Raw genomic sequence first — 26,352 nt, forward strand, 5'->3', positions numbered from 1 at the left:
AGAAAACTTTTCGATACCCTAAAGTAACTTTTCCTTACTGATTTAAAATTGTAATATAAATACTCCCTTTGCAAGTTCGTGTTTTCTCTATTTTTTAATATTTAATCTGGCCACTTTTAAAGTAATACTGATCGTTTTTTTATCACTTTTAAGTGTCTCGTCAATAAATTTATAATTTAAGTTCAAAAGCTGGTCGGGGGCGATTGTAACATCGGCAGTCGGGGTCGGTTGTACCGGGACAGAACCGAATATTGACAAAGAAGATTAATAATATTGTCTTGTTTGCATGGAATCCTATAGCACAGCACAAGCAAACCAAATAAAAAATGGGTGCAATGTACTGAATGTAAGGATTGATCATATGAAGAATGCACCAGCCAAAACGTTTTCTATTTCTGCCACAATGGCGACACCGCATAATTGGTTGTAAATTTTACTTTTTTCATTTATTATTATAATTAAAGTCAATAAATATTCTAATTTTCTAAAGTTAAATTTGTGCTACTATCGACTCCACGCAGTGTTACAACCGACCCGGGGTCAGGGACTTTTGTTGATCCGAACCTTCATAAATAAACATTAATAAAATTCTGTTTTATTTCATTAGAAAATGAAATGTTTCATTAAAAGGCAACTCATATCTTAGAAACAACTTACCCGAATGCGATAACAACTTGCCCCATAAAGGGGTAAGAAGTTCCGCTTCGATCAGCCACAAATAAATTACTTTTTATGAAAAACCTATTACAATATATTAAATACAACGAGCTTAAAATCAGAAAATATAATAAATTTAACAAGAAATTAGTCAATAGCGAAGAGAATAACTACATTATTTTCCAGCAATTTTTTTTTTATGTTTTATCGAAATCGGAACTTTTAGTCCCGGTCTCCCCAAACTCTTCGTAATCTACCCACCCAATAAATGAAGATTGAACGTGATCCGAGCAAACAGAAGCCACGCGCCGCGTCAAAGCGTCATTCCGATCGCAGAATTTGCTTATGAGACCAGGTCGCCGCTAAAGAAGGAAATGCAAACGCGGCGGACGGGCGTCGGCGTTGCGCAAATAAATAGATTGAAAGTGAAACATTGAAGTCTGCTACGCAGCCTCCGAGGTCTCCTTGCTGCTTTCCGCTTCCGATCCTTCCCTCGGAGATCGATGTTACTCGCGGCAAGCAAGTTCACCCGGCTGCGGGTAAACAAATATTTGAGTGGAGCTTCCATAAGTAAACGGTCTTCCCTCCTGAACTTCTCGTCCTGAAACAAACTCCGACTTCCGCCGGTGCTCGGCCTATCCGAACGCTTCGCTGCATAAATCTCGGCTGCCCGAAAAAAATAAAACGGCGAACTTTTCGCTCGGTCTATCGACCGCCCCCCGACTTCCGGGGAGCCGTAAAAAACTTCATCTAATTTCCCAAAAAGGTCACGTGCCGTTTCCCGAAAATCAGATAATTGAGAAACGATAGTGACGTGGGTGGGGTGCTCGACGGGGAACGAATCAAAGGCACAGGGTCGGGCACAATGGAAAAGTGCAACGAGGGATCGCGTGTTTTTGTCGGTCCGCGCGAGCGAGCTGGACACAAAGGGGGCCGTGTTCGAGCGCTAAAGTAATTAAACGGGCGAACGGGAGAGATATCGCGTTAACTTTTCGCGGTGACATTATTCCGCAAGTGGAAAAAAGTCTCGGGAACTTTTATCTATCTACTCCTCTGCCACACTCAGGCTTTTCCGCTGCGCGACGGAAATTATAGTCTCGCCTTGGAAACTCGTCCACGTTTGTTTCGAGGATTAAGTGCTTTACGATTATCGATACGCGCGTCTCGACGGTCGTTAAGTCTGGGAACAGGACTGTTCGATTTTTTTTCAGATGAAACACTACTGCGTGTTTCCGAAGGGGTATAGAGAATGGTTTCTTCTTGGAAAGCATAAAAAATGATAGAGATGTAATCAGGGGCCCCAAAAAGAGGAAAAATGAAGAAAAGAGAAAGTAAAAAAGAAACAATTGAGATCGAAATTTTTTATTTGATTAAAATTCAGAAAAAAGAAATTAGAACATTATTCTAATATATCATATATTATTTCCTTTATTATTGTTATTATTATCCTTTTGAGAAATTGTTTGGGGCCCCAAAATATATCTCGCACCCGGGCCTCTTTATAGAGAAGCCCGGCCCTGGTTGTAATAGAATTTTCAGAGCTTATGAATCGCCAATTTACAAGAATATGCAGCATAATTGAGTAGGCCTTTGTGTCAGAGAAGCTCGGTACTTTAAAGTCATCCAAACTCGACAAGATCGTTCGAAATCGGTGTTCCATTTAGGCGACACGGTTTATTTTCCGTGCACAGTGGCCGTGTCAGCCGCGATACAAGATTTCTTTCTTCCCTCTTCACCACGTATCTCTATTCTTGGAGCGAACTCTCGTCACGCTCCTCCCTTAAAGGTCTCTCTCTTCTTCCCTGCCGGGGAGTGTGTGGCGCGCGGACGGGGGTCGAAGACGAAGAAAAAAAAATAACGAGCGTCCAAGGGAAAAGGAACGCCGCCACTCCGTCTAACATTCCGTTTGTTTGCTCGACTACTGGATCGCTCGGAGGCATTATCCGTGCCAGGATACCCCTGAAAATCGCTTTCAGCGATGGGCGACCGCTCGCGCTCTCCGAGCGATCGAGAAACGCGCGATGGTCGCGAGTTCTGCCGATCCTCCAGCGAAGGAACCCAGGGGGAGCTCGGGAGGAGCCACATTTGCAGCCCTGGCGGGCCAAGTTGAGTGGAAATGGAGAGATTAGGGGGATGAAAGTTTCGTCCTGCTGAATATCTTCGCTCTCTTCCCACCCTCTCTTCTTCCTTTTTGCTGGGACGTTGGAGAAACGTCAGCAGGTTCCGTGTGTCACCGCTTGAAAAATTGCGCGCAGGAACGCGCAGCTCGAAGAAACACGGGTCGCCCGTTTAAGTTTGATCGATAGTCGGGTTGTTTGTCGGCGTGTCCGCTGGACGGGTAAACTCCGAAGCGGATGAAAGCTGGGAAGACTCGGCCCGTGCGTCGGGGTAGGCGTGATTCGTCCCATTTGGCATAGTTCTGAGCGCTCATTTAGCGGTCTCCCTTCGGGCTCCGAATAATTATTGGCAGACGCTTTGACACCCGAGTCACGGGGAAGCTGGTTGCGAATATTTACGGCGAACCCCTGGCTGACGAAGATTTACTTCGCCTAACCAGTGATTAACCTATTTAACGATCCAATTTGACGGAACGCTCGGCTTGGAAGCGAGTCTGCTTTACGGTGACGGCGCCACGGGTGCGCGAGGGTGCAGCGAAATCACGTGCAGGGCTGAATTAAGACTTTTAGAAGCTCTAAGCAGTTAAAAGATTTTGCGCCCACCTTATACGAGGTGATCAACCCAATGTTAAATTTCTTAGGCTTTTCTGATAAGTTGACTAACAAATGTTTCTAATAATAGCTAGATTTTAAAATTAAAGAGAGGCGCTGTAAGTGTCAAAATTAAAAAAGCAGAATTTTATCGGAAAATGTTCTACGTGCCAATGGTAACACTGTAGTCTAAACTTTGATTTTTGGCACTTACAGTGTTTTCTACAAGGACTCTTCAATTCAGAAAATTTCTATGATCTCCCCCTTTCTCCTGATGCCCTCAGCACGTGCTTAGTTTGCTTATTGGTTAATCCAGCACTGGTGACGTGTCCTGCTGCTCGGAAGTGTCACAAAAATCTATTGTTTCTGAAATGTAGACTAACCCTCGACACGCTTCAATGTAGGTATCCACCGAAGACGATTTCCCCCCGGCAGTTGATTCCTCGTGCAAAATTAACTACAAACCGCGACATAGAAAGGCCAACTGTCCTCCTTTAGATAAACTTATAAACAAGTGCCTCGCAACCAAGCTGCACTCTTCCCGTCATGGCCACAGTCAATCCCACGTCACTCGACTTTGTTGCCCCTTCAAACACAGCAGAACTTCGCTCCCATGCACCGCGTACTCTACTAAAACATTCCCCGCGTTGCATAAAAACATGAAACGCAGGGAACCACCCTCGCAAAAAGGGGGAAGAAGCTAATCCCCGAATCGAGGGATAATCCGCGAAGAAAAAGAGCCGTGGAAATGTTGTATGCACCGCTCGCGCTGCAAGAAAAATAATCGACACGTCCGCGAGTAGAACGAGCTCGTTAAAGTCAGCCCTGAGTGTACTCTGGCCGGGGTATCGGCGAGGCTCGGTGAAAAAGGGGTTCGTCAACGTGGAGAGAGTGGTGGGGGGAGGACCATGGATCTCTGGATCTCTGGACCCATAGGCGTAAACAGATGGACGGTGGCACGGCGTTCTCTGACGTCACCTCGCCCCCGGTGGTCGTCGGTCCATCACGCGCGACTTTGGTCGTCGGGCACCGCCAGTGCACCAGGGCAAGCGAAAACGACCGCGTCAGCGGCGTCGCGCTATTCTTGAACGCGGCTAAAGACAGCCGCACTTTCAAACAGTTTACGCGCCGGCAGCGTTAATAACGATTCCTCGGGCGGGATCGATCGGTACCGGGAGCCGATTCGCGCGTACAACGCGTGGCCGCTGGTAAACAGTGGAGCGTCACTGTTCCGTTTACCAGGTAGGACAATGTTGGGTCTGTGGTCTGATTTTTCAGTCGGATCGATTATCCATCGGCGGGAGACTTCAGTCGAGAAGTGCCGAATAAGGAAGTTCGGTGTGATAGTAGAGGAAGATATTTGGATATACTGTTGCTAATTCGGAATACCGAAGGTGAAGGTAATTTGGAATAGTCCAAAGCTTAGCGATGCTTTTGTTTCACGCGTATCAGCTACCGCCGCGTCGGTTTCGGCCAGCGCTGTCCATTTATAGGTATTTACCAAAGATTGTTCCTACATTGTGATTTTTCAGCCTGATTAAATCGTAATAAGCAAATAATTTAATTATCTGCATGGATTTTTAAGTTTACAAAGTGAAGGTAAATTGTAGTACCGGTAATCCAAATTACCTGCACCTTAACGAAATCGATACTTACTGTCATTTTTCATTTCGGCCATAGTTTCAGTTACTTTTTCTTTTTTATTATTACGGAGAGTTTGAAACGCAAAAGTTTATTAGTTTCCCTATGATATTATGTAGTTTTATTTGTTCCCACCCGCTTCCGTAATTTTTTATTCGCCTTAAACAAACTGGTATTCCAAATATACTGTACTTCCTCTATCTACGCGGGGAATTGCCTGCCACTGCAGCAGCGTTCAATTATTTTTCTTCCGAAGCTCTGCACCCCCACAGGGCGTGACTCATTATTCAAAGTAACTCGGAGTTTATATCCAGCGGGAAATCTGGAGCGTCTCTCGCGGACAAATCGGACGGGGGGTGCATTCGGGTGCTGAGCTGGGAATCGGTGGATTATTTAGAAAACGAATTTAACGAACACCGGCCAGTTTGATTCCAGTGGGAACAAAGGTCTGATGTTTCGAGGAGTGACGAAAAGGGTCGGGACGCTGTCGCGAAGGGGTTCGAGCCCCTCTGTCAACGGGTTTTCACCTCGTAAAACGCGTCCACGTGGGCTTCGCGCGGGTTTGATAAATCAAACCCAGGAGCAGATACTACGGTTTAAATTACCGTCGACACGCTGTCGTTCCGTTATTGCGCCGATAAAACGTCGATTTACGTGGTCGCGCGTCGATAGGCCCTGCGGATCGATGCAGAGACCGCTCGAAGAGGACAAAGGGATGGGGACGAGGAGTGGACGCCGCGATTCGAACGCGCTGAAAGAAGGGAGAGAGTTTTTTACGAGTGGGAGAGTCGGGCGAGTGTTTCGGACGGAATTTATGATTCGATGAGAGGCCCGCGTAGTCGCGGGAGGCATAACGTTAATTAACGGTTGGTAATTAGTGGCCGCTATTAGGAGGCCGTTTTCGAATTACCAGGGCGGTGTTATGGGCCGTGTTACGTCTGGTTTAACGATCGAACGTGGCCGTGTTTACAACGGCAAAAACTGGGCGACCGCGTAGTTACGCGAGGGAATTTTTGGAGTCGGTTTATAAATCACGGATCTCGGGGGGCGGACGGGGGGGAGAATCGCCGTTTTATCGTCAACTTCGCGAAGCCAATGTTTATACAGGGCTCGCGTCATCGCCTCGCGAAGTCCCAGCGATTTATCGCCGTCCGCAGAATTTCCGCGAATAATCGAACGTGCGCGCTCGTAAACCGTATTCCGCGGGCATTCGCGCGCGATTTACTCGCGCCGGCTGTCCGAACGGGCGGTTGGGCGTTCTTCTTTCACCGTTGCTTCTGGGGGTGTTCACTTTCTTTCTTTTTACACGCGAAACGCCGATCGCGAGGTTGCTCGTCTTCTTCTGTTCTTTGAGCAGGACTCGAGTTGACGACAATTGCTGTGCGTCGCAGAGGATCGAGGCGAGAGAGGTGCTTTAACGGTTAATCAAGAGTGTATTTTATTCACTAAAAATTGCACTGTTTCCACTATGCTGTAGAAGTCGATTGAAATCTTGTTACCAAAGCGTGTTACGCGAATTAATATGGAATCACGGTGGAGCAACATTAATTGATCGGGTCTAATTAGCACGTGCCAGAGCCCGATTGGCCGCGCCAGAGCTACAGCGTAATGTCGATCGAATATTCAAATGGCCCCGGCCGCTTATTGCGACATAAGTCGATTTCAGGTGTGCCCGCCATAATTTCCAACAGATGTTCCGAAATTTCCGCCCCCTTCCTCCCATTAAATCGCTACGTGTCGTCCAGCGGGCGCCAGCTCGGATACAATCGCTTACACAGCCTCGAAACTCAATTAATTTTCCATTTTAAACGCTCGACCGTTCGCCCACGCTCCAGCGCCGTAATCACTAAATTTCAACATCGCGCGAGCTTACAATGAATTTTTACCGAAGTTTCCATGGTTCGGAACACGCGAGTCCTTCCAGAAAAGTTGCTCGCGGAATTCCACCAAATCACGGCTCGGCTTCCCGTTATTCTTCTCGATCGGCAGCCGAGAACAATGCGTCTGTCGACAACAATGGGATTATCGAGTCGCGCGCGACGACAGGCGATTTTTCCTCTCTCTTTTATTTTTCGGCAAGGAGCGGCGGGATGGCAAAGGAACGGGAGCCGCGAGGGAAGTGCCTCGGATTCCTTTGACTCGAGCGCTCGTCGATTAGCTTTCTCCGCGCCCCGATATTCGGGACATTACCCGGCCGCGATAAATGTCCTCGGAACAATAGGACCGTTTGCAGACTCACGTTTGCAGATTCACGTTTTCTTATTCTGCAGATTAAGTCGAAAATGTAAAAATGGCGGTTCATCCACAAAGACTCTACGGTGTTACAAATTGGATAGCGTTAGTAGTTTATTAGATACTTCGGTATTCCAAATTACCAACAGTATTCCAAATATGCCGCACTTCCTCTACCATATCTTCCATCTAATGAGTAATAAAGTCGTAGTAATAATAATAATAACAATAATCATATGTATATAATATATAATAATAACTTTGTTCAATAATATTTATTTTCCAAAAAGTTACCAACCCCTAGACCAACTCTTACATTATACAATTATTAAAACTCCCAAACCGTAGTTCCACTTTAGGCTTAAAAAGTAAAAGCTGCATGAAATTGAAAATAAGATTAATTATACTACTCACTATTAAATTACCCATTAAAAAACATCGTGAATCGATAAGAAGAAATAAAATATCCCCAATAGAAATGAAGCTACTGTTCTTTAACAATTAAAATCTTCAAACTAATTTCACTCAATTTCAGATCATTGCGGATTAGTAGCTCTCTGCATAACTTGCCTCAACTTCGATAGGAGGATGTTAATATCCGTTGAAACGAAGTGCTGGCGGAAGTCTTCGTTCAAGCGAGAGATCCATTTTACGAAAAAGGGTCGCGAAATTTATCAGCGTCCAGCAGGTACGCGGGCGAAGGGTCGGAAGTAGCAGAGATTCGAAAACGCATTCATCGCTGGCACAATATCGCGCGTAGAAACGGTAGAACGAAGTTCCTCTCTGAAGCGTATCTGCGCCGCGCACAGGCCTGCTCTCCCAAACAGCGTTGAATCGAGCGTTCGTCGTGCACGCGCGCCAACAATGCCGCGGCGATAACAATTTCCAGTGGCAGGAGGACGTCGCCGACGGGGCGAGTAGCGCAAAGAAATCGTCGAAGAAGTCGCTGTCTTCTGAACGAAGTAATTGCCGAGTGTCTTCGAAGAAAGCCTCTGTCTCGAGGCGTCAATTTATCTGGTCTGTACGTTTCCCCTCGAGGGCTATTGAATTTTGACAAGGGCTGCTGCCATTGTCACCCTGTTACCCCCTTCCGGACTCAGCGAATAGAGAAAAAGAAGGCGGACCTAAGAATTGTTTACTCGAATCAAAATAGTCCAGAGCTATAAAATACGACGCGTTCCGATCGAACACGAAAGGAGAGCCTGCCTCGAGGCGGCGACGGAACGATGAAACAATAAAGTTCGTTAGAGAGGCTATCAGGAGTACGGTGGAGGGTCCCTGATTACGCCCCTTAAATTATTCCCTTTGGCCGGGGCCGCCTTTGAAACTCTTCCGGACCCGGGATGCATTTCTTTAAAGTGCAGTCGCTACTCGATTATACACTAGGTATTTGCATACAATTTCCCCGCGCTGGGTCGGGAATTAATTTCCCTACGCTTCGCCCGTCGCTCGAAGGGTAGAGAGCGAGGGTTGGTCGTTGGGGTGATTATATGGAGGCATCCTTGGGAGCTCGCGGAGCGATTAAACGTCGAGCCTCGTCATTTGTCGGGAAGATTATTTCAAGATTTCCTTCCGCCCTCCACTCGAGCCTCCCCTGCTCCACCCTCGGCGGAGGACGTTTTTCTTTCCCCTCCCCGGGACCGCGAGAAACGGGACGGCTATTTAAGGTTTCAGTGAAGCTCGGAGGGACGCGATGAATCGAGCTCCCGGGTACCAGAATTCCCCGTTGAACCGGCAAATATTTCCAGCGCAGGGCACCGCTCGCCACTATTTTCATTTTCAATGCCCACGGGAAACTAGGTCTTGCGCACTTCACCCCCTTCGGCCGTTTCTTGGAACGCTATAGGCCGCGCCTCTTTCAGCCGTCCGTGACCCGCGCGTTATTTGTCGACGTTCGCTTAATTAACTTTGTGGCCTGGACGGGGGGATGTGTAGGGAGAGGGGGTGGGCTATAGGGCAACCCCGAAAACATTGGAATCGTGCCTTCTGTTCCCCCTTATCGGTTCTCCCGGCATCCGCGTTCCCTCATCTTCCTCGCATTAATCGTCGAGAGCCACGCGATACTTCCGACCGCGCGATTCGTGTCCCTGCACCGATGGCCTTTCTCGATTCTCACCGTGCTAGGATAAGTAACGCGGAGGGATGAGCACGGCTCCCCGGTCTGCAGGGTGAGACGGAAGTACAGGGGCTTCAGAAGATAAGAAGTCATGTACTTGAACCGCGAAGACTGGCGTTCTCGCCCTTGACGAGTACCTTGATGAATAGGGTGAATGTTAATTTCGTAAATTCAAATTATTTTCTATCTTATTTACTTCTTAAAGGATTTTTAAGAAGATTGTACATGCCTTTCATTGGGTATTTATTTTTCAATTAACGTGTACATAATCATATATTCGGCAAAAAAAAAGAGTCGAGCAGTATAGTAGAATTGTATATCGAGAGAGTATTTCCTTGATACATGTGTAATTTTTATATTACACTTGATGGTATGAGTGGTACTGCAGCCTGTAGGAAATGAAGCTTTTTAGAGCATCCTCAAAGGGTGAATAGGGATGTAAATTGACATTTCAGAACAGCGCTTGTGTAAAAAGTTACAGAAGAACATAGCTACAGGGCTGCGGCGTGTCTGACCACATACGTACACTTTCCCCTTGCTCCAACTTGTTCACAAGCATTCTAGTATTACGAATCGTCATATGGGTATACCTGACTCTTACTCCACAAATTGCATCAGATATTGCTTCCAATGAAATTTGCTCAGATGAACAAGAGCTTCGTAAACTAGCTTCCAAAGTTCCATCTCCTTTCAAGCCACCAGAACTGGCGCCAATTTTAGAATTTCAGCGCGCTCCAAGAATTCGTGTCGCAGCCCCATGTCCGCGAACCAGGAGCGGTCTCCTGTCGCGGTAATTATTATTACAGGATGAAGGACGGCCCTCGCATCGCGTCGATGGTTAATTAATTCGATACCAGTCTATAGATAGCCGTCGTCCAGCAAGCTCGATAAAAACCAGTATTCATAAGCGAATTAATTAGCGGCCGCGTCGATTAACTCTCCACGCGAATCTGATCGACTGGCCACCCCATCCCTGCCCCGGTACCCAGCCCACCTAATCAACATAATCCTCCTAACATTATCGCTCGCAGCAGCTAACAAACATTCGAAAGATCGTGTCGAATCGTCGACATCGAGTTCAGCAAACTGTCGACGCGTTCCCAGTCCCCGGTGGTTGCACGGTACTCGCAGGCGTTCTCCTCGAGGCGATTTATCTTCGTCGAAGTGGAGCTTCCTCCTCGAAACGTTGAGCTACTCCCGATCCTCCTCGTCGCTGGCGTAACTCACGCGTCTCGTCGGCCCGATTAATCTCGCGGGCAGCCGTTAATTTCTTTTTCCTCTCTCAGCTGGTCGCGGGAGGGCTCGCTGGAGCCGCGCCAGGAAATTTCAGTTTTCCGTTTCCGGTGGTGCGCGTCGCGCGTCGCGAGCCCCTCCGCGATCGATCACACCCCCGTGCCCGATGACACGGGACCTTCCGCGTCGTTGCACGCTTCCGGTTCCCTTCTTCCACCGGATGACCGATGCGCGCAGCCATGCCTCGCCCCTTGTTCTTCCCTTCCTTTATTTTCGTCGTTATCGCTGCTGGCCCGCCGCTCAACTCCCAGCCTCCCCCCGGAAAAACATTTCACGGAATATGGCGGAGTCGATCGAGTCGTGGCTTCTCCCGCTGGCGCAGAAAACAGACACGGGAGAAGCGAGTTCAATTTGTAGCGACCCTTTGGGTAGCTTTAATCTAAACATCTCTGAAGGATGACAAAGTTCGTTCGCATTCCCCTGACTCTCTACCGGGACCTTATCTATTTTAATTTCGAAATTAGGTACTTGCGATGCAGCAGAGGGGCTTCTTGTTGGCAACCCCACGCTTTCGCTCAAGCAAGTGTCGTGGTTCCTTCTCGCTGCTCCTTACTACATCCTTCCAAAAAATATCCGCGAGCTTCCTATACTTGCTTCCTTCAAATCTGTCATCAAATTCAAATTCGTCCCTCAAATCTCCCGAACCACCCTCCCCTTTCCCAATAGGATCTGTTCGCGGACCACCTCCTTGTGCTGATATCCAGGTCAGGCTTAAAAACAGCTATCCTAGTTGAGCCTCTTCTTCTTCTCCTCTCACTTCAAATTACAATCTTCGTAATTATCTACGCAATCTCAGTATGATAAAGACATACTACTAATAATCAAGCAAAAACTGATATTTCCCATCCAGAGATGAAACGTTCACGTTCCTTCGATTATCCCACGCTACCCGTGTCCCTAAATTTATCCACCGTGCCAAACACTGTCCATTGGCCCTGGGAATTACGCGAAATCGCAGGCAAGCCTATTATAGCGCCGCGATACACTCGCCCAGTGTGCATCCGCAGGCTTCCATACCCGTGTTTACCGTACTTATATCCGCCGGGATCGTATATTTTGGCGATCGGACGCGGCGGATCCGCGCCTGCAAGGTGTCGGTCGCTGGCGTCCGCGGATGTTTACGCGGCGGGCCGCAGCTGCGAAATGTCAGGAAGTTGTCCTCGAGCGCGGCTTCGACGGGCCGGGCCGCGACCGCGTGCACTTTCCGTGGCTTTTACTGCCTGCTGCCACGCCACGTGCCCCCTGCGCCACCCTGGTGGTCGCTACGAGGATCTATCGCCTTGTTCGCTTGAATACGCGACGCCACGCTATCCGCGATCGATCGTCACGGCTTCTTTCTTGGCGTTAGGCGATGGAGCGATTTAGTCTGCGCGCTGTCTCGATCTCTCGAGTACTTCGCTGCCTCTGGGGTGGATACGTGCCACTGAAGCCTTCGAATATGTTAGCGGCTAGGTGTTTTCAAGGTGGTTCGAAGGCAGATACGCTATTTCGTTGTTGGAGGGTCAAGTCGCAGATGGGACCTTGACATAAGCGGCGCGCCCTTGGGGGTGGGCATCGGAGGAGTCACCAAGCTATCGCGTGTGACTTGAGTTTGTTTAGAATTAGGAAGAGATACTGCGCGCCGCCGAGGTCTTGTCGCGAGAAACTCTAGGGTCCGATTAGTGTATCCCCAATGACCTACGTTCTCTAACACAATCGCAGAGGTAGGGCACAAATACTTGCAAAAATCCCGCGAAAAAAATCAGGATTTCAACTTTAAATAGTCGCCATTTTGTTTTAAATTAATATTTCGGAAAATTCTCTCCGTCTTGTGTTCTTTAAATGTTGCTCTTTTAAGCGCAAAAAGTTTTGTAAAAATATACGCTTGCACTTCTTCAAAAAAAATTCACAAATATTCGCCTCTTTTCGACCGCCTGACTAGGTATAACCCCTTCAGGGGTATGCACCTGTAATGAACCACATGGCACTTAGGTGTACCCTAGAACCTCGGAGTCGAACAATATCGTCTTGGCTACCAAAATCCTGCTCACAGAGTTCAATTCCGACAAATATATCGGAAATACAGGTAGTGGTACGTGGTAGATTTTATGGAATAGATTCCATTAGGGAATTCTACCTCGTTCCGAAGTCTCCGAGTCCTTGGCCTAGCCGGTTCACGATCAGGGATGAGGCGGGTGCAAGCGTATTCCTCGTGTTGATTTTAGACGCGTCTCCGCTGCAACCCAGAGTCATCGACGTGCAGGAATCGAAGACAATTTTAGAGACGGACCGTGGGTTGTGTCAGAGCCAGCTGACGCGTTCATCGCGAGTCCTCGGCCATGAATCCCGCGTTCTTCAACTGAAACTCCCATCCTCGATCTTCCTTAATCGTCCGCGGCTTCCCTAACCAGCCACCTAATTCACGAACTGCACATTACCGTTAAGAGAGTTTCCTAAAAGAATTCCAGCGAGATGCACGAACCTCGATAAGGCGAGTAACGTGCGCGCGTACAGTTTCATGCTCGCGGTCCGACGACTTTGATCGAGCGCGATGCAAATTGCCCCGAGCCAGATTCCTGGATAAACTTCTATTACCGATGCTTATCGCGAGCGGAAAAAATGAATCGTGTTAATCGTGGCCCGTGACGACTACGGCGGTCAAATCCGCCGAAATATAACACGCACAAGTGAAAGAAAAATGTGAGAGTGTAAAGGCACAGTTTGCACTCGAGATTTCTCGTAAGATCGATGATCTTTGCTACCCGTCGATCTGATAACTGGTCCTCAGCGCGTAGATCCCTGGATTCGGGGCCTGATTAAGACCTTAGAGGCCCTAAGTACTGAAAAGATTTCCAGGCCCCCTTATGACAGGCTGATCACATTTTACTGAGAATTGTTTCTAACAAAAGTTAGATTTTAAAACTCAGAAAAATTTCTATAGTGCCCCCCTTCTCCTGATACCCTAAGCACGCGCTTATGTTGCTTATTGGTTAATCAAGCACTGCCTGGACCCGCAAGATTGCGGAGCTTGCGAACGCAGCGAAAGGCTCGTTAAAGGGAAATAACGGGTTAATGATGGATTCACTGGAGTTTGCCGTGGCGCTGCGTGGTAGAGCGATGTCATTTAACTCAGCCTCTTTATGCCTTCCACGCGAGATGCCTCGTACAACGGTGCCACACAGTGTCCGTAGGTGCGGCTGCCCGCACCAGATAAATGTTACAGCGTCGCCCGGTAAATTACATTGACGTAAATAGCGCTGGGTGCTTTGGCAATGAGCCGCTGACTTTGGGAAAAATTGTTTGCGCGTGGCAAATTTCAAGCGAAAACGCAGTTGAACTGGTGGCAGTTTCTGCTCTCGTATTTATTTGAGATCGGATTCTGGAGATTTCCATTACTCCACTAGTTTTATAACTTCCATAGTTACATACGAAAAAATTCTGCACCTTCAGAGATACATTCAAGGCGAGACGCGTGAATTTTACTCAGGAGAAAATCAATATTTCCCGTTCTTTACGGCCGGGTAAGCAGAGCTCTTTGGGTTGGAAAATAGTCCCAGAGGATGTCGCGGAAATCCACCGACTTCCGTGGCGTAAAGTTCTTTTAACGAGCAGCTTTATCCCGCGTTATTTCACAATTACGCTGGCAACGTCTTCGCGGCTCCCACGGGGGAAGGAAAAAGAAAAGCTATCTGCTTCGCGATGCAGACGCGCGGACCAAAGTTTTCCACGGGGCGGAACTTCACTCCACTCTGTTGAATTATCGCGTCTTATCAGCCCGGCGAATCCAGAGGAATGACAAGCAGTCCTCGCGAGCTCCAGCTGGCTCCAGGTTCGTTCGTGGTTGAAGCTTCACCCTCGAGGGCGGGATTGTTGCCCTTAATCTCCGTTCCTGTAAAAGTTCCACAGTAAAAACGGGACCGCTTTAAATTCGTAGAAATTTCTACGCGAGTGCATCCTCGGAGGAGGCTAGATTTCCTCAAAGAAAATCGAACTATTCAACTGTTGAAAAGAAAACGCTTCGCCATTAGCGTGTCCCTCTCCGCACGTAGAATTCTCCTATCGAAATTTCCCGAGGGGGTTCTGCGGAAAATTGAAGCCTGAGCATTACACAGCGAGGGAAATTCGCATTTCCTCCTTGCTGCGAAAAATGATCCCCAACACCTATCGGCTCTAAACTCACCGTTGCAACACGCTCCGTCGGTTCGCCGTAATTCACCGAGAACTGCGGAAAGTTTGTCTCGAGGCGGTGTTTGCCGCAGCGACCGTCTCGACGACTTCGACCCCCCCGGGAACGCCACGGTTCGAGCATAATCGTTGCAGAAACGGCTGTGGACGAGCTTAGAGCGTCGGCTGGTCGCGTGTTCGCGGCGTCTGAATGGGCGCGCGGTAATTTCTCGCGGAAAATCGCCGCTGAAAGCTTAATTGACCGAGCCTGGCGAGGGGCGGGCTCCCCCGGGCCGCTGAGGGGGCGAGGGTGGTGAAAAAAAGGAAAAACACGGGGCAGACAATGCGTCGTTGTTAGTCTAATGACTTCTTCTGCGCGGGATTCCGTTCTGGAAGCGAGAGGGTGGAGGGCTCTGATGCGTTTTCCGCGGCCGCGGACGATCTCGCTGGCAGTTCTCGCGGCTTCCCAGCAAAACCACCTGGCACTCCATTGTTCGGAGCGAGACAATTTCCCTCGACCTGGAACGGCACGCGTGCCCCGCCTCCCTTTGACTCGCGATCCTTCTCTTCTTTCCGAGCTCTGTTTCTTCGCGCGAAACGCTTGCAGGGCGTCGGTGGTTTTTCCCGCTCCCCGGGCTTGATTCCTGTCCAAAAGCGGCCGAGAATTGGGTTAACGTTTCGCGAGCTTTTTGCATCCCCTGGCAGCATTTAATTCGCGGATGTTGTGCACTTGGTTTTTATAAACGGGACGGATTGATAATGGGATTTACACGCAGCGGGGTTGGAACGCGGGATCGAGTGGTAATCGCGGGTCTTTCGCTTCTGTTCCAGAAAGCCAGATTGGCGCGCATCAGGATCGCGAAAGCGTCGAGCGGAGCGGCGTTCGTGAGCAAAAAGAAGGCGGCTGAGGCTCGACTGGCCGCGCAGGAGAGCGGTCTGCAGCTGGACGATTCTTACAAGGAGGAGGACATCTTCGAACTGCAGCATCATCATCTACTTCGGTGTTTAGAGAAGACCACGGTGAGTTCTCTATGAATTTTTATTTATCGCGGATAGAAAAAGGGAAACAACCTCTCTGCAACAGGGAAATATATAATATTTGCCTTTTTTTTATGCGGGGAAATGTTCATAGCACACCCTCTTTATGTACAGTGGTGGACAAAAGTATGGGGAGACTCTTTAAAACAGAATAACTTTTTTAAAATTGCTTCAAATGACTTGAGCTTTTTTGAGAAGCTGGAAGGATTAGGTTAGGGTAAAGACAGGTAGGGCAGACCGGGGCAAAGTGACGCGAAAAAAAGTTTGAAGTCGAATAAAATTTTTCCCTTCCAATAAAAATGTGTGGAAATAGATTCATAATATAATTTGAACATTACTATTGATAAATGTCGAATAGCTATACTTAAAATAAACTTAAAGTATATTAATATTCAACTTGAAAAGAAAATGCGAAAACGACCACTTTACCCCATATATGGGGTAAAGTGAGCTACTATCTGGGGTAAAGTGAGCTGTAATAAAATACGAGTTTTAATTAAGGATATAGGTAATTATTAACCCCTTGCGCTGGGATGACGTGTGTAGCACGTCAGTTTCTAGTTTATTTGAACCGTGGTTGCAAAAACTGTGGCAGATTTTTCATTTTTTCGAGGTTAGATTCTGTTTCATCACGCCGCGTGGTTTCTCAGCTAGCTGACAGGTTAGGTTATTGCGCACATCACTCGCGCATCTTTTTTTGCAGCTCAGTTTACCCCGGTCGCTTCGCCCCGAATGTGTACTCAGTGGAAAATGAATTATTTAATAATGTTAGGATTAATGTTTTCTCAAACACGTGTATATGTATGTTTATAAGCTTGTTATAAACACGCAGAAAAAATTTGGAGTTAAAATAACACATTTAAGACTCATTTATCCAGAAAGCTAAATTGAAAAGAAAGCCAATTGGAAGTCTCTAAAATTTAATTTTTAATTTTTCAAATGAATTTCCATTTTTCGATATCTGAATGTGCATAATTATCGTTGTGGTATTACACACATTTATTACGTCACAAAAATTTGTAAACATATTCTATTGTTAAAGAATAAATTAAGAACTTTACCCTACTAGCGAAGACTAATTAAAAATTCTTTCATACGTCCAAAATACCGTGAAGTCTGACATTCTTCAAAGAAAGAAAAGACCGATATCCAAGTCTGAATTAAGTACTTACTTCTGTCAATCTAATTCGTCGAACGTCGAATTGGAAGGCAATGATCGGACTGTGAATATTCCTCTCTCGACGAAGACACCCACGCTTCGTTAAGCCTCGCGTGGGCCTCGTTTAATTTCGCGGCGGTCTCTCGTGGAAACGTCGTGTTATCCGAGTCGGTTCGTTTCTCCCAAGCAAGAGAAGTAACACGTCGTCGCTTAAAATCCGGGAGACCGCTTCGCGCCCGCGCTGCGGAGTAATTTGAATAAACCCCCTCTGTTCGCGTCTAATTTTAGCTCGGCCGTTCTCGTGCAAGGGATGCCGTGTCACCCGCTAAGCACACCCAGCCCCTCGTGCCTGCACACAGAGAATAACCCTTTCGCGTCGCTGTGACAGGTACACGACCACCGTCTCTCTGCACAGTCTGCGCAAAAAGCAGTGGCCACGATTCTCAAGAATGAGCCTGTGTATTAGTATCAGTTGAGATAACTTACTTCAATCTATAAACGGTTTTTTGAATTTTCATTACAGGCTCATATTAAAAAGTTTAAAAAACGACCTTTTCTATTTTTTTTTTGCTATTCCGACCAAGTGCACTTTTTCCAAAACAAAGAATCACGTCACTTAGCAAACTAATCCTTCTAGCTTCTAAAAAAACTCAAGTCGTTTGGATTAATTTTAAAAAAGTTGTGCGGAAATTCCCAAAATCAGCGATTCTCGACCTTATTCTGCGATCTTTAAGCGTTTATAGCTCGGAGCAACGTTAACCGATTTTCACTAAATTTTAAACACGTATACAAGTTACTTCAATCTATAAACGGGTTTTTTGAATTTTCATTACAGGCTCATAAAAAGAAGTTTAAAGAACGACCTTTTCTATTTTTTTTTTGCTATTCCGACCAAGTGCATTTTTTCCAAAACAAAGAATCACGTCACTTAGCAAACTAATCCTTCTAGCTTCTAAAAAAAACTCAAGTCGTTTGGATTAATTTGAAAAAAGTTATGCGATTTTAAAGAGTGTACGATTATGGCTGTGAGCCACTGTACGTCATAAATCGTACGAGCAACCGACTCCGCGAGCTTCCTTAATTCCCCACGCCACTGTATTTGTACATTGAGAATTTCGGGCCAAACAGCGGTACCCCTAAGGTCGCGTGGTTAGTCCTGTTTTGGTAGCGCGAACGACACCACTAAGTAGTTTCGGAGTTCAACCGACGCGCCAGCAAAGTGATATTCGTTTCTAAACGTTTCACAATTAAAGTCGCATAAAACGTGCAAGTGTCTTTTTCGCGGTTGAGTGTGTGCACTACTGAAATTCAAGCTGCGCGCCCCAGAAGTCGGCCTTTAAGTTTCACTTTGCTGCATCTCGAAAACGAGGGCTCGCATCTTGCATTGCGAAGTGGTAAGTCTTCGCGACTTCCCTTATCGCGTGCAATTTGCATATTGCGATTTATCCCATAATTCCGGCAAGTTTCTTTTCCAAATCGGACCGTGTACAAAGCGTATTCGCAAGCGTTTCTAAGCACACGCGTGTTCATAAGCTAGAAATTGAAATGGACTACTGAAAGCCGGCTAAATAGGTCAATCCGCGGTGCATGAATCAGAGCCCTGCCTGGTGGGCTTATCGAGCCCGAATGTCCCCGGAAATCGCGTTAATTGCAAGTTCTCGGGCAAGGATGCATCGATTAACCGCTAAGGTTATCGCTTCGACGGAGCATTCCGTTCGTTTCGCGAACACAAGACTCCGGACAAATCAGATCTACTTATTGGAAGAATCGAGAGGCTTTAACGCACCCCTGCACCAACACTCGAGTTTATCCTCCCTCGAAGATGGATTAAACTCGATCCCAGAATTCCTCAATATTTCCAGCACGCTCCGAAAGAGAGTTCCACCTGGTTCTGCTACCTCGAAATTATTAATCGCTCGGATCCATCGAATTCCATCGTTCATTTCACCGCGCAGCCTTCGCGGGCTCTTCCATCCTTTATCAGCTGCCAATCGGCTCGGTCTCTTTTGAAGGCAGGCATTGTTTGACGATAGTCTCACCCTTCCCTTTCGCGGGCTTCCCTGGTGGGTGTACTTAACCCAGAAACCAATGGGATTCCGGCCGCCTTTGTCGAGTCGTCAAGGAAATCGTGTACACGGCCCAGGGCCGCGTCGCTCCACTTCCTGCCGCTTTCGGATGCTTTTTGAGCACGTCTGCGTGCCGGCGTCTAACTGTCCACCCTCTGCCAATGCTCCACGAATTTTTCTCCCTCCTCGCCCGGTCCAGGAAACTTTAAGCGTCGTTCCTCCACCTCCGCCCGCGTCTACCATCCCCCGCGTCTTCCTGCCTCTGCTTCTCGTCCATCCTCGCTTCCTGCGTTCTTATCGGAGCCGGCTTTTGTGTCCCGCGACAACGAGGCGAACTTTAGTAATTTCGAAGTTGCCGAGTAGGCTCTTGACGACTGACATTGCAACGCCACCGGACCCCGTGAAAAGCCAGACGTCTTCGCGAGACGTCTTCGCGTGACGTCCCCGCCGAGGGGCCACTTGAAGAGAATTTTGGAATCTTTGAAGCTCGAGGATCCCCGAAGATTCTTGGTGGTTTTCGAATTCCACTGTCAGGCATACTTCCAGCCGTTCCGGAATCGCCTGACCACTCCATCGCGTCGGTTTGCAGTAATTAATTAACCCCCCGGTGAGATTGATTAACACCCTCCCGCGGGATGAAGCCGCGAGGTCGAACTTTCTGCTTGATTTCGACTAACTTCGGGCATCGTTTTGGAAGGGGGCGGGGTAAGAATACTCGATCAGGGTGGGAAAACACGGCGGAGGCAGGAACCAAATTTCCGTTTGACGTCAGGGATGAATGGAAACGTTATTTCGAGGGATTGTGGAGCAGGTCAGGTTAAAATACCCTTGCAGACGAGTGATCACCTGAAATATTTGTGTCATTCAATTGACCATTATTCTGTTCTGTTTCTCTATTCTCTTTTTCGTTTACGTTTCCCAATTAAAAGCTTCCCGGCCCTCCCTTCTTCTCTTAAGGGCATTCGACGGTTCTCTGATTCAGCTTGCCTCGCGATATTCCCTCCCACTCGAGCACCCACCGGTTCTTCACCCGTGCCCCTTTATAATTGACAGTCTGTGCTCCGCGGAATCTTGAAACGGCGGCTTCAACGTGCCCGGCGGCTCGAGAGGAGAACGTCTCGATGCAGCGATGACGTGCTTGACGATAACGTCATGGGGTAACAACTCCAGAACACGTTCGGCCCGCTGACGCGGTGGATCGTCTGCTCGGCAGATCGATCAGGCTCCTCGGCAATCGTGTCAGTGTCCCCTCGTCTTGAGCTCTATTTCCCGGCGAGTCGATGGACCTTGCCAGTTACTTCCGCGGCGCACAGCACCCGCTACTTCTACGAATAGCTCTCGAGCGGTTTTAAATCAAAGTAGTAACTCTTCCCCCATCGTTTTACATCCACTGGAAGACCGTGGAAGCGGTTTGGTAGGCTCCCTGAATTGCGCTCGCGGAGATGACGGAAGGGGTTGAGAGATTGCCTGGAAAATCGCGGCGAGTGATCTTCGAGCGTCGGTGTTGCGCAGCTCGCGAGTATCAGACGCGGCCAATCGGTGTCTTCGTGTCGGCGTATTGATTTCTTCCGGGTCGTGGTCGGCCCCGATCGAATCTCATCGGGATATCGGAGTCGTCGGGGCGAGACGTCATAGCGGGGACTAATTATAGCTGGGAAACGGCGTTAAAGAGGTCCGAGAATAGCGCAGCCCCATCGGATTTTCCGATTCGCGTGGCACAGCGGGCGCAACCGTGGCGGAAGAAAGTGCTCTCGCGGCTCCGCTGCTTCTGGTGGACGCCTCGAAAGCACCTGCCTCCAGCGGCTACTCGCGAGCTCCCTGCGGCTGAAAAAGCTCGCCTCGCGTATTCGTCTTCGTCGCGTCACGCTCGCCAGTTCCCTAGAGATTCCCCTTTTCGAGGAAAGAATTCGACGAGCACGGGATTCCCGAAGAGGATCGAGACTGAAAGCCCCGCTCCGGCTCAAAGGCTCAAAACTTCTGATCCTGTAACAGAGAAGCGTGTTTTCGTCGAGTGGACGATCGATCGAGGGAAAAATTTCGACGAGATCTCGGGTCACGGTCTCGCTTTGCTTCAGTTTTACCGTCTTCCCTGGGCTGCCTGTCTCTTTACTCCCATTTCCTTCCCCAGTCGTCTTTCCACTGCCTGCTTTCCAGCACGTTTACTTCCAGCTGGACGATATTAAATTCACGAGTGGCCAGCCGTGTCGCCGGTTTTTGGCCCACGGATGTTCATCGCTCGGTTTTCCCTGCTGGCCTCGCGCTTTTCCACCGGCTGCGAATTTGCACACGGCAGACACCAGCTTTAATTCTTCCGCCGCGTTCCACGGAACCATTTCGCTCTTGCACTCAGAGATCCCTTTGCTTTCCTTCTCTCCTCTAACCCAAGTGACTTTCCGTGGTTGGACAGACCGCGAGTGCTAAACGCATCTCTGAATTCCAAAGCTTCGCTTGTCGCTTTCGTTGACAATAATCGAAGTTGAGATAACGCTCGATGCTTCCCTGAGAAACTCCATGTTCCTTCTGCCAGCTACGTTCCGTGACCAGTCACGGGCGTCTGTAAAATACGATTAAAGGTCGCCTCCTAGTCGCAGACGTTCGCGGTCGATTTCCAAGGCGAACCAGGAAACCAAGTCGTCGGGTGTCCAGGTTCCGTTGCGCGTCCCCGTCGCCGCGCCTCCGCGACATAGGGCAGGAATGCTCGCATAGGTAGGGACGTCCATAAAATCGCGACAAGTGTCCGGGGTCAGGTCGAATGGCGTGGCGAGTTATTTATGGGGCACGAGGATGGCCCAGCTGGATTTACGAACGCCGATCGCTGCCTCTATTAAGCAGGGAATGCATGCCCATCCTAGCCGCGTCTAGCGGTCACTGCATTTCTAAAATGGTGTCGCTGGTGCACGCGTACTTCTTGGGGAACCTTGTCATCTCCAACTTGCTCCCAGCTTCGCGAAATTGGGATTAGAACCAGGGCCGCGTTCACCGCGAGGCGCACCAGGCGCCTCACTCTCTATGGGACCATATTTTCGTCCATGTTTTAAAATCGTACTTCTCACAGAGAACAATATAAAAAGCAGCCAGTTGCAAAATAAAATACTTATTTTAAAATATTAAATTCATAATATAAAAACTGGAGCCAGCTGAAAAGTCTGCGGAGACTCCATTTGAAATTCATCGTTCTTTCCTTAGAGTATAAAACTAACGGGAATTGCTGTATTCCATAAAATTCATGTACGTGAGCGTACCACCAACGAGGCAAGAAACTGTCGGGGTAATAGCTACTTTGTTCTCTATATCCAGTGGCGCACTCAGGATTTAATCTTGGGGGAGCCGAGTTGAAGGGATAAATACATTTTTAGTGCAAATTCAATAAAATTCATTCGGTGATTATAAAAATTCGTCACGATCGATGAGAAGCGATGAAACATCCTGCCCCACGATTTTATTTAAGGGGAGGTTCCGGTCCAGAGCCCCAAAAAATAGGTGATCTTTAGGAATTAATTAAAGGAAAACTACTATATATAATTTAATGGGACTTGTTGCATTGTATTAAGGATGTCTTAAATTATAGAAATATATTTTTTGTTTTATAATTAATCATTACAGACAGCACTGGGGAGTCGTTAAATTCAAGGCGTCAAAAAATTCATCCAAATCGGTGGGACCTGTATCCCCAAAAGTTATTATCCGATTCGACTGAAACTTTTCTTATTTTGAAGAATATAGTTCTGGCTAGGTGGGGGAACCAGAAAAATTTAAAAAAAGTGACATTTTTTTTAAAATAACGACACTTGAAGTTTGAAATCACTTTCCCCCTATATTGTTCGTCTTTCAACGCCTTTGAAAATTATAAATTTTCAATTTTTTGTATTTTTTCTGGTTTCCCTCCTAGCCAGAAGTATATTCTTCAATGTAAAACAAGTTTCAGTCGAATCGGATAATAACTTTTGGAGATACAGGTCCCACCGTTTTGAGAACACTGTTTCGAGAAAAACGCGTTTAAAGTTTTACGCGAGTGCCGAGTGGCCGGGTGTTACCCATGCATTTGCCGCTACTCAAATGCCTATAACTTCGGGAATTTTACGAATTTCGACAAATCCTTTTAAACACGCATTCCTAAAAGGTTGAACATTCGAAAGATGAAATAAAATAATCGACTTTTAGACCGGAACCGCCCCTTAAAGTGACATATCCCCATCGCAATTGTAGTACAAGAAAATAATACTTTTCTAGTTTTTAGTGTACTTTTGACCAAATTAATTAAAATCATTTCACTTAAAATGTTTCTTTGTATATTTCTTCGTATTGTAAACAATGGGGTCAACCCGTAAAAAGAAGTAAATAAATAATAATGCTGTTTACGAGCAGTCGTTGTCAATACCATATTGCGTGCAACACTGTTGGAAAAGGGAGCAGCGAAATTGAAGAGAAGGGCCGAAGCATCGATGCCTGCCATTCAGTGGACAATTTAACGTTTACAGTCGCTTTTTCCCGTTGCAAAATGGCGAACCAGGGTCCAGCGCTTTCCGAGCCGTTTAGCGCGATCGTACAAGCGTACGGAACGAGGCGGTGCGCGCGGGAATTTGTTTAATTTATATTTAAACGCTTGAGTCTGGCGCGAGCCTAGGATCAATGGCTGCGCTAAATAGAAAGCGCAATTGGTAGGTCTCCAAAACGGTGTCACGTCACGCGTCACTATCTTGGAGAGGTCAGTTGCGTTTATAACCACCTTTACAAGCCGGCCCGCAAAAATAGCGTCGCGTCGTTCTGTTTATAGAATGGTACTCTCCGCCATTTCTTTTTATACGACGCCGCAGCGGCCAGCTGTCCCCGCTTGTTTCATATCCACCCTAGTGACACTGTGCCCCCCGCCAACGAAAAGCTTATCGAACTGAAAGGCATCTACCTGTATGATCATTGAAACCCAAGATCGCAATTCGATTTTAATACCATGGGAGCGATTGGGCCCGCAGACGCGAGCTCTCGAGCCTTCCGAAACTTCTGCTCGACGAGTTCGCCCCGCGTGGAAGTACAGGGAAGGATGATTGGCTCGATATTCTCGAGAAATGTGAAGCTTGGAAAATACCCGTTCCTCTGCGAGTCCTGTATTAATTAAGTCCCCCTGTCGGGCTCTCGGGCGAGTCGAAAGCTCCCCTCGAACTTGGGGCGCCACCCTCGAGGATCTCGAAACAGTCGCCGCCTTTAACGAGTTTACTTTTACAAACTCGCCCGGTGGAGATCGAGCCTCGCCGCTCGGGAGAGATTGATTGGACGGCGTGGCCGTTTCTGTTGCCGAACTGCGGGGCTCCTTTGTCCATTGATCAAAGTGGAGCGCGCGTATCCTTGCCCCACTATGCGACAAAGAACCGTCTAAGTTGTCCGAACCGAGACAAAGTTCGACGGACACGCGAACGTGTCCCTGGACGTTATCGTCGGGGCACAGCGGCTTCGGAGACTCGATCGATGGACATGCAACGAGTGGCGCGCACGTACGACAGGAGCATCATCCTCGAGCAATAATCCGGGGGATTCTGAGGAAGAATCTCCTTGCCGCCAGCCCTCGACGTTCCCCATTCGTCGACCCGGGGAAGACCAATTACGTTTCCACGCGGAATCGCGAGAACGTATCGACGGGATCCACGCAGGAGTGGAAATAATGGGGGTAGCGGGCGTCCTTTGTCGGCCTCGATATATCTCATCCCCTTCGGCGAGCTCGTTTTATTCCCACGCTCGACTGCCCATCGCGACGAGGACTCGAGCGGGCTGACGCGATAAGGACGAGCTTAATCCGTGAACGGAGCCGATTCGTCCTGAAATACACTCGCGAGTGGAGTCGCAAATTGTCCTGGACGTTTCTAGGCCCGTTTACGCCGCGTTAGAGCGCGCGGCGTCGCCGCTTGCGAAAATATTCATCCTCCTTTCGGTCTCCGTGCTCGCCGAACCAACGTTCCCCGCGACCTACCGCTGGGATAAACATCCGCCGATATCCCTGTGAAATAATCCCGAGTTTTCTGGGTCACTTGCGCCTTAGAATATAACGGATTCATGAAATTTAAATATTTCCACGGGTCAGTGAGCTGAATGGGGAAGAACGGGGGTAAGGTTCGAACGGCTGCAGTGGCCATCCTCGAAGGAAGCTAATAGAGTTTTAGCTTTCATCGTCGAGTCAGAATTAGCTTAATCGGCGTTTCTAGTAGAGCTCCTTCTTAACCCTACAGTGCACACGTAAATTAAAATTACACCATTGCACGCGTTCGGCCTTACAAGCCCCCACATCTTCACATCTACAAATGCATGGATATTTTGAGAACAAATTTTTTAGAATGCACGTAATTGTTATTAACAAAAATATTTAATAACAAATTGAAATACTGAGGAAATATCTCTTTAAGGGGACTAAGCAGTCGAAAAATCGATTTTTTATTGCATTCTCCGAAAGCTTTTTCAATATTATGAGAATCGTTCACTTGTGCGTGTCAGGCCCCACGTGTGCACGTGTTTTGGAAAAGTTAGAGGGTTCAGAGGTGCCTCCTCGATTGTTCCGCGAACGGTCGCTGCGGGTGGAGAAAGTTGGCCATGGAAAATGCCAGGTGAACGATCCCTGGATGCCAGGAACGAGCGAGGTTATCGAGTGATCTCCGGCGGAGCTGTTCGCAGCTCTGCGCGGAGAAGATTTGATCCTGTGGAATGGGACAGACGCGCAGTCTCTCCTGGAATCCATTTGGAAAGAAGTCGGGGCCAGTCTTTTGAAGCACTCCACTGGGTTCGATGTCCAAGATTAGCTGGTCCGTTTCGAACGACGCCAGCAAACAGTCTCGCGATTCTTAAAGAGAAGACACTGGCAGCTAAATATTTAAAGACTCGATGGGCAGGGTGATATTCAAAGACTTTCACAAATCGTATTAGAAATGAAGGAGCAACGTGGAGCAATATTCAGGTCTCTAGCGCTAACTCGATAAGTCGCGAAGTAGAGCGCTAATAAAATCACGCCAGTGCCTCGTGCAGCGAAGTTTGCAGCGGCGCTGTTTCTGCGATTGCGTGGGTCGCGGAGCAAATCCTGATGGAAATGCACCGGAGGTCGAGGCGGGGACTGGCCTTTGCGCGAATCCTGTGCCTCCCCTTTGGCTATGTAATTCGAGCGGGGAAACAAGTTGGAGCACAGTTCCAGCAATACTCGCCGGGCGAAACTTTGACTGACGACGCTGGGACACGCTCGGAAATGGTCTCTCCGCGACTCGAGAGCGAACATTCCTCTTTGTTCCCAGAACAATTTCACCTGCGCTCCTCCGGTACGCTTTCGAC

General features: G+C 48.0%; 1 protein-coding gene across 9 annotated transcripts in view; it reads left to right on the plus strand.

Moving 5' to 3' along the window:
• Shal (potassium voltage-gated channel protein Shal) overlaps positions 1–26,352 on the plus strand; it is a 110,596-nt gene that overhangs the window by 47,643 nt on the left and 36,601 nt on the right. For all 9 annotated transcript variants that reach the window (XM_076813206.1, XM_076813203.1, XM_076813204.1 and 6 more), the window contains exon 3: positions 15,622–15,810. In XM_076813206.1, coding sequence (XP_076669321.1) covers positions 15,622–15,810 — 189 coding nt within the window. The remainder of the gene's footprint in view (positions 1–15,621; positions 15,811–26,352) is intronic.

Source organism: Andrena cerasifolii, chromosome 5, assembly GCF_050908995.1.
Source record: "Andrena cerasifolii isolate SP2316 chromosome 5, iyAndCera1_principal, whole genome shotgun sequence".
Classification (NCBI taxonomy): domain Eukaryota; kingdom Metazoa; phylum Arthropoda; class Insecta; order Hymenoptera; family Andrenidae; genus Andrena; species Andrena cerasifolii.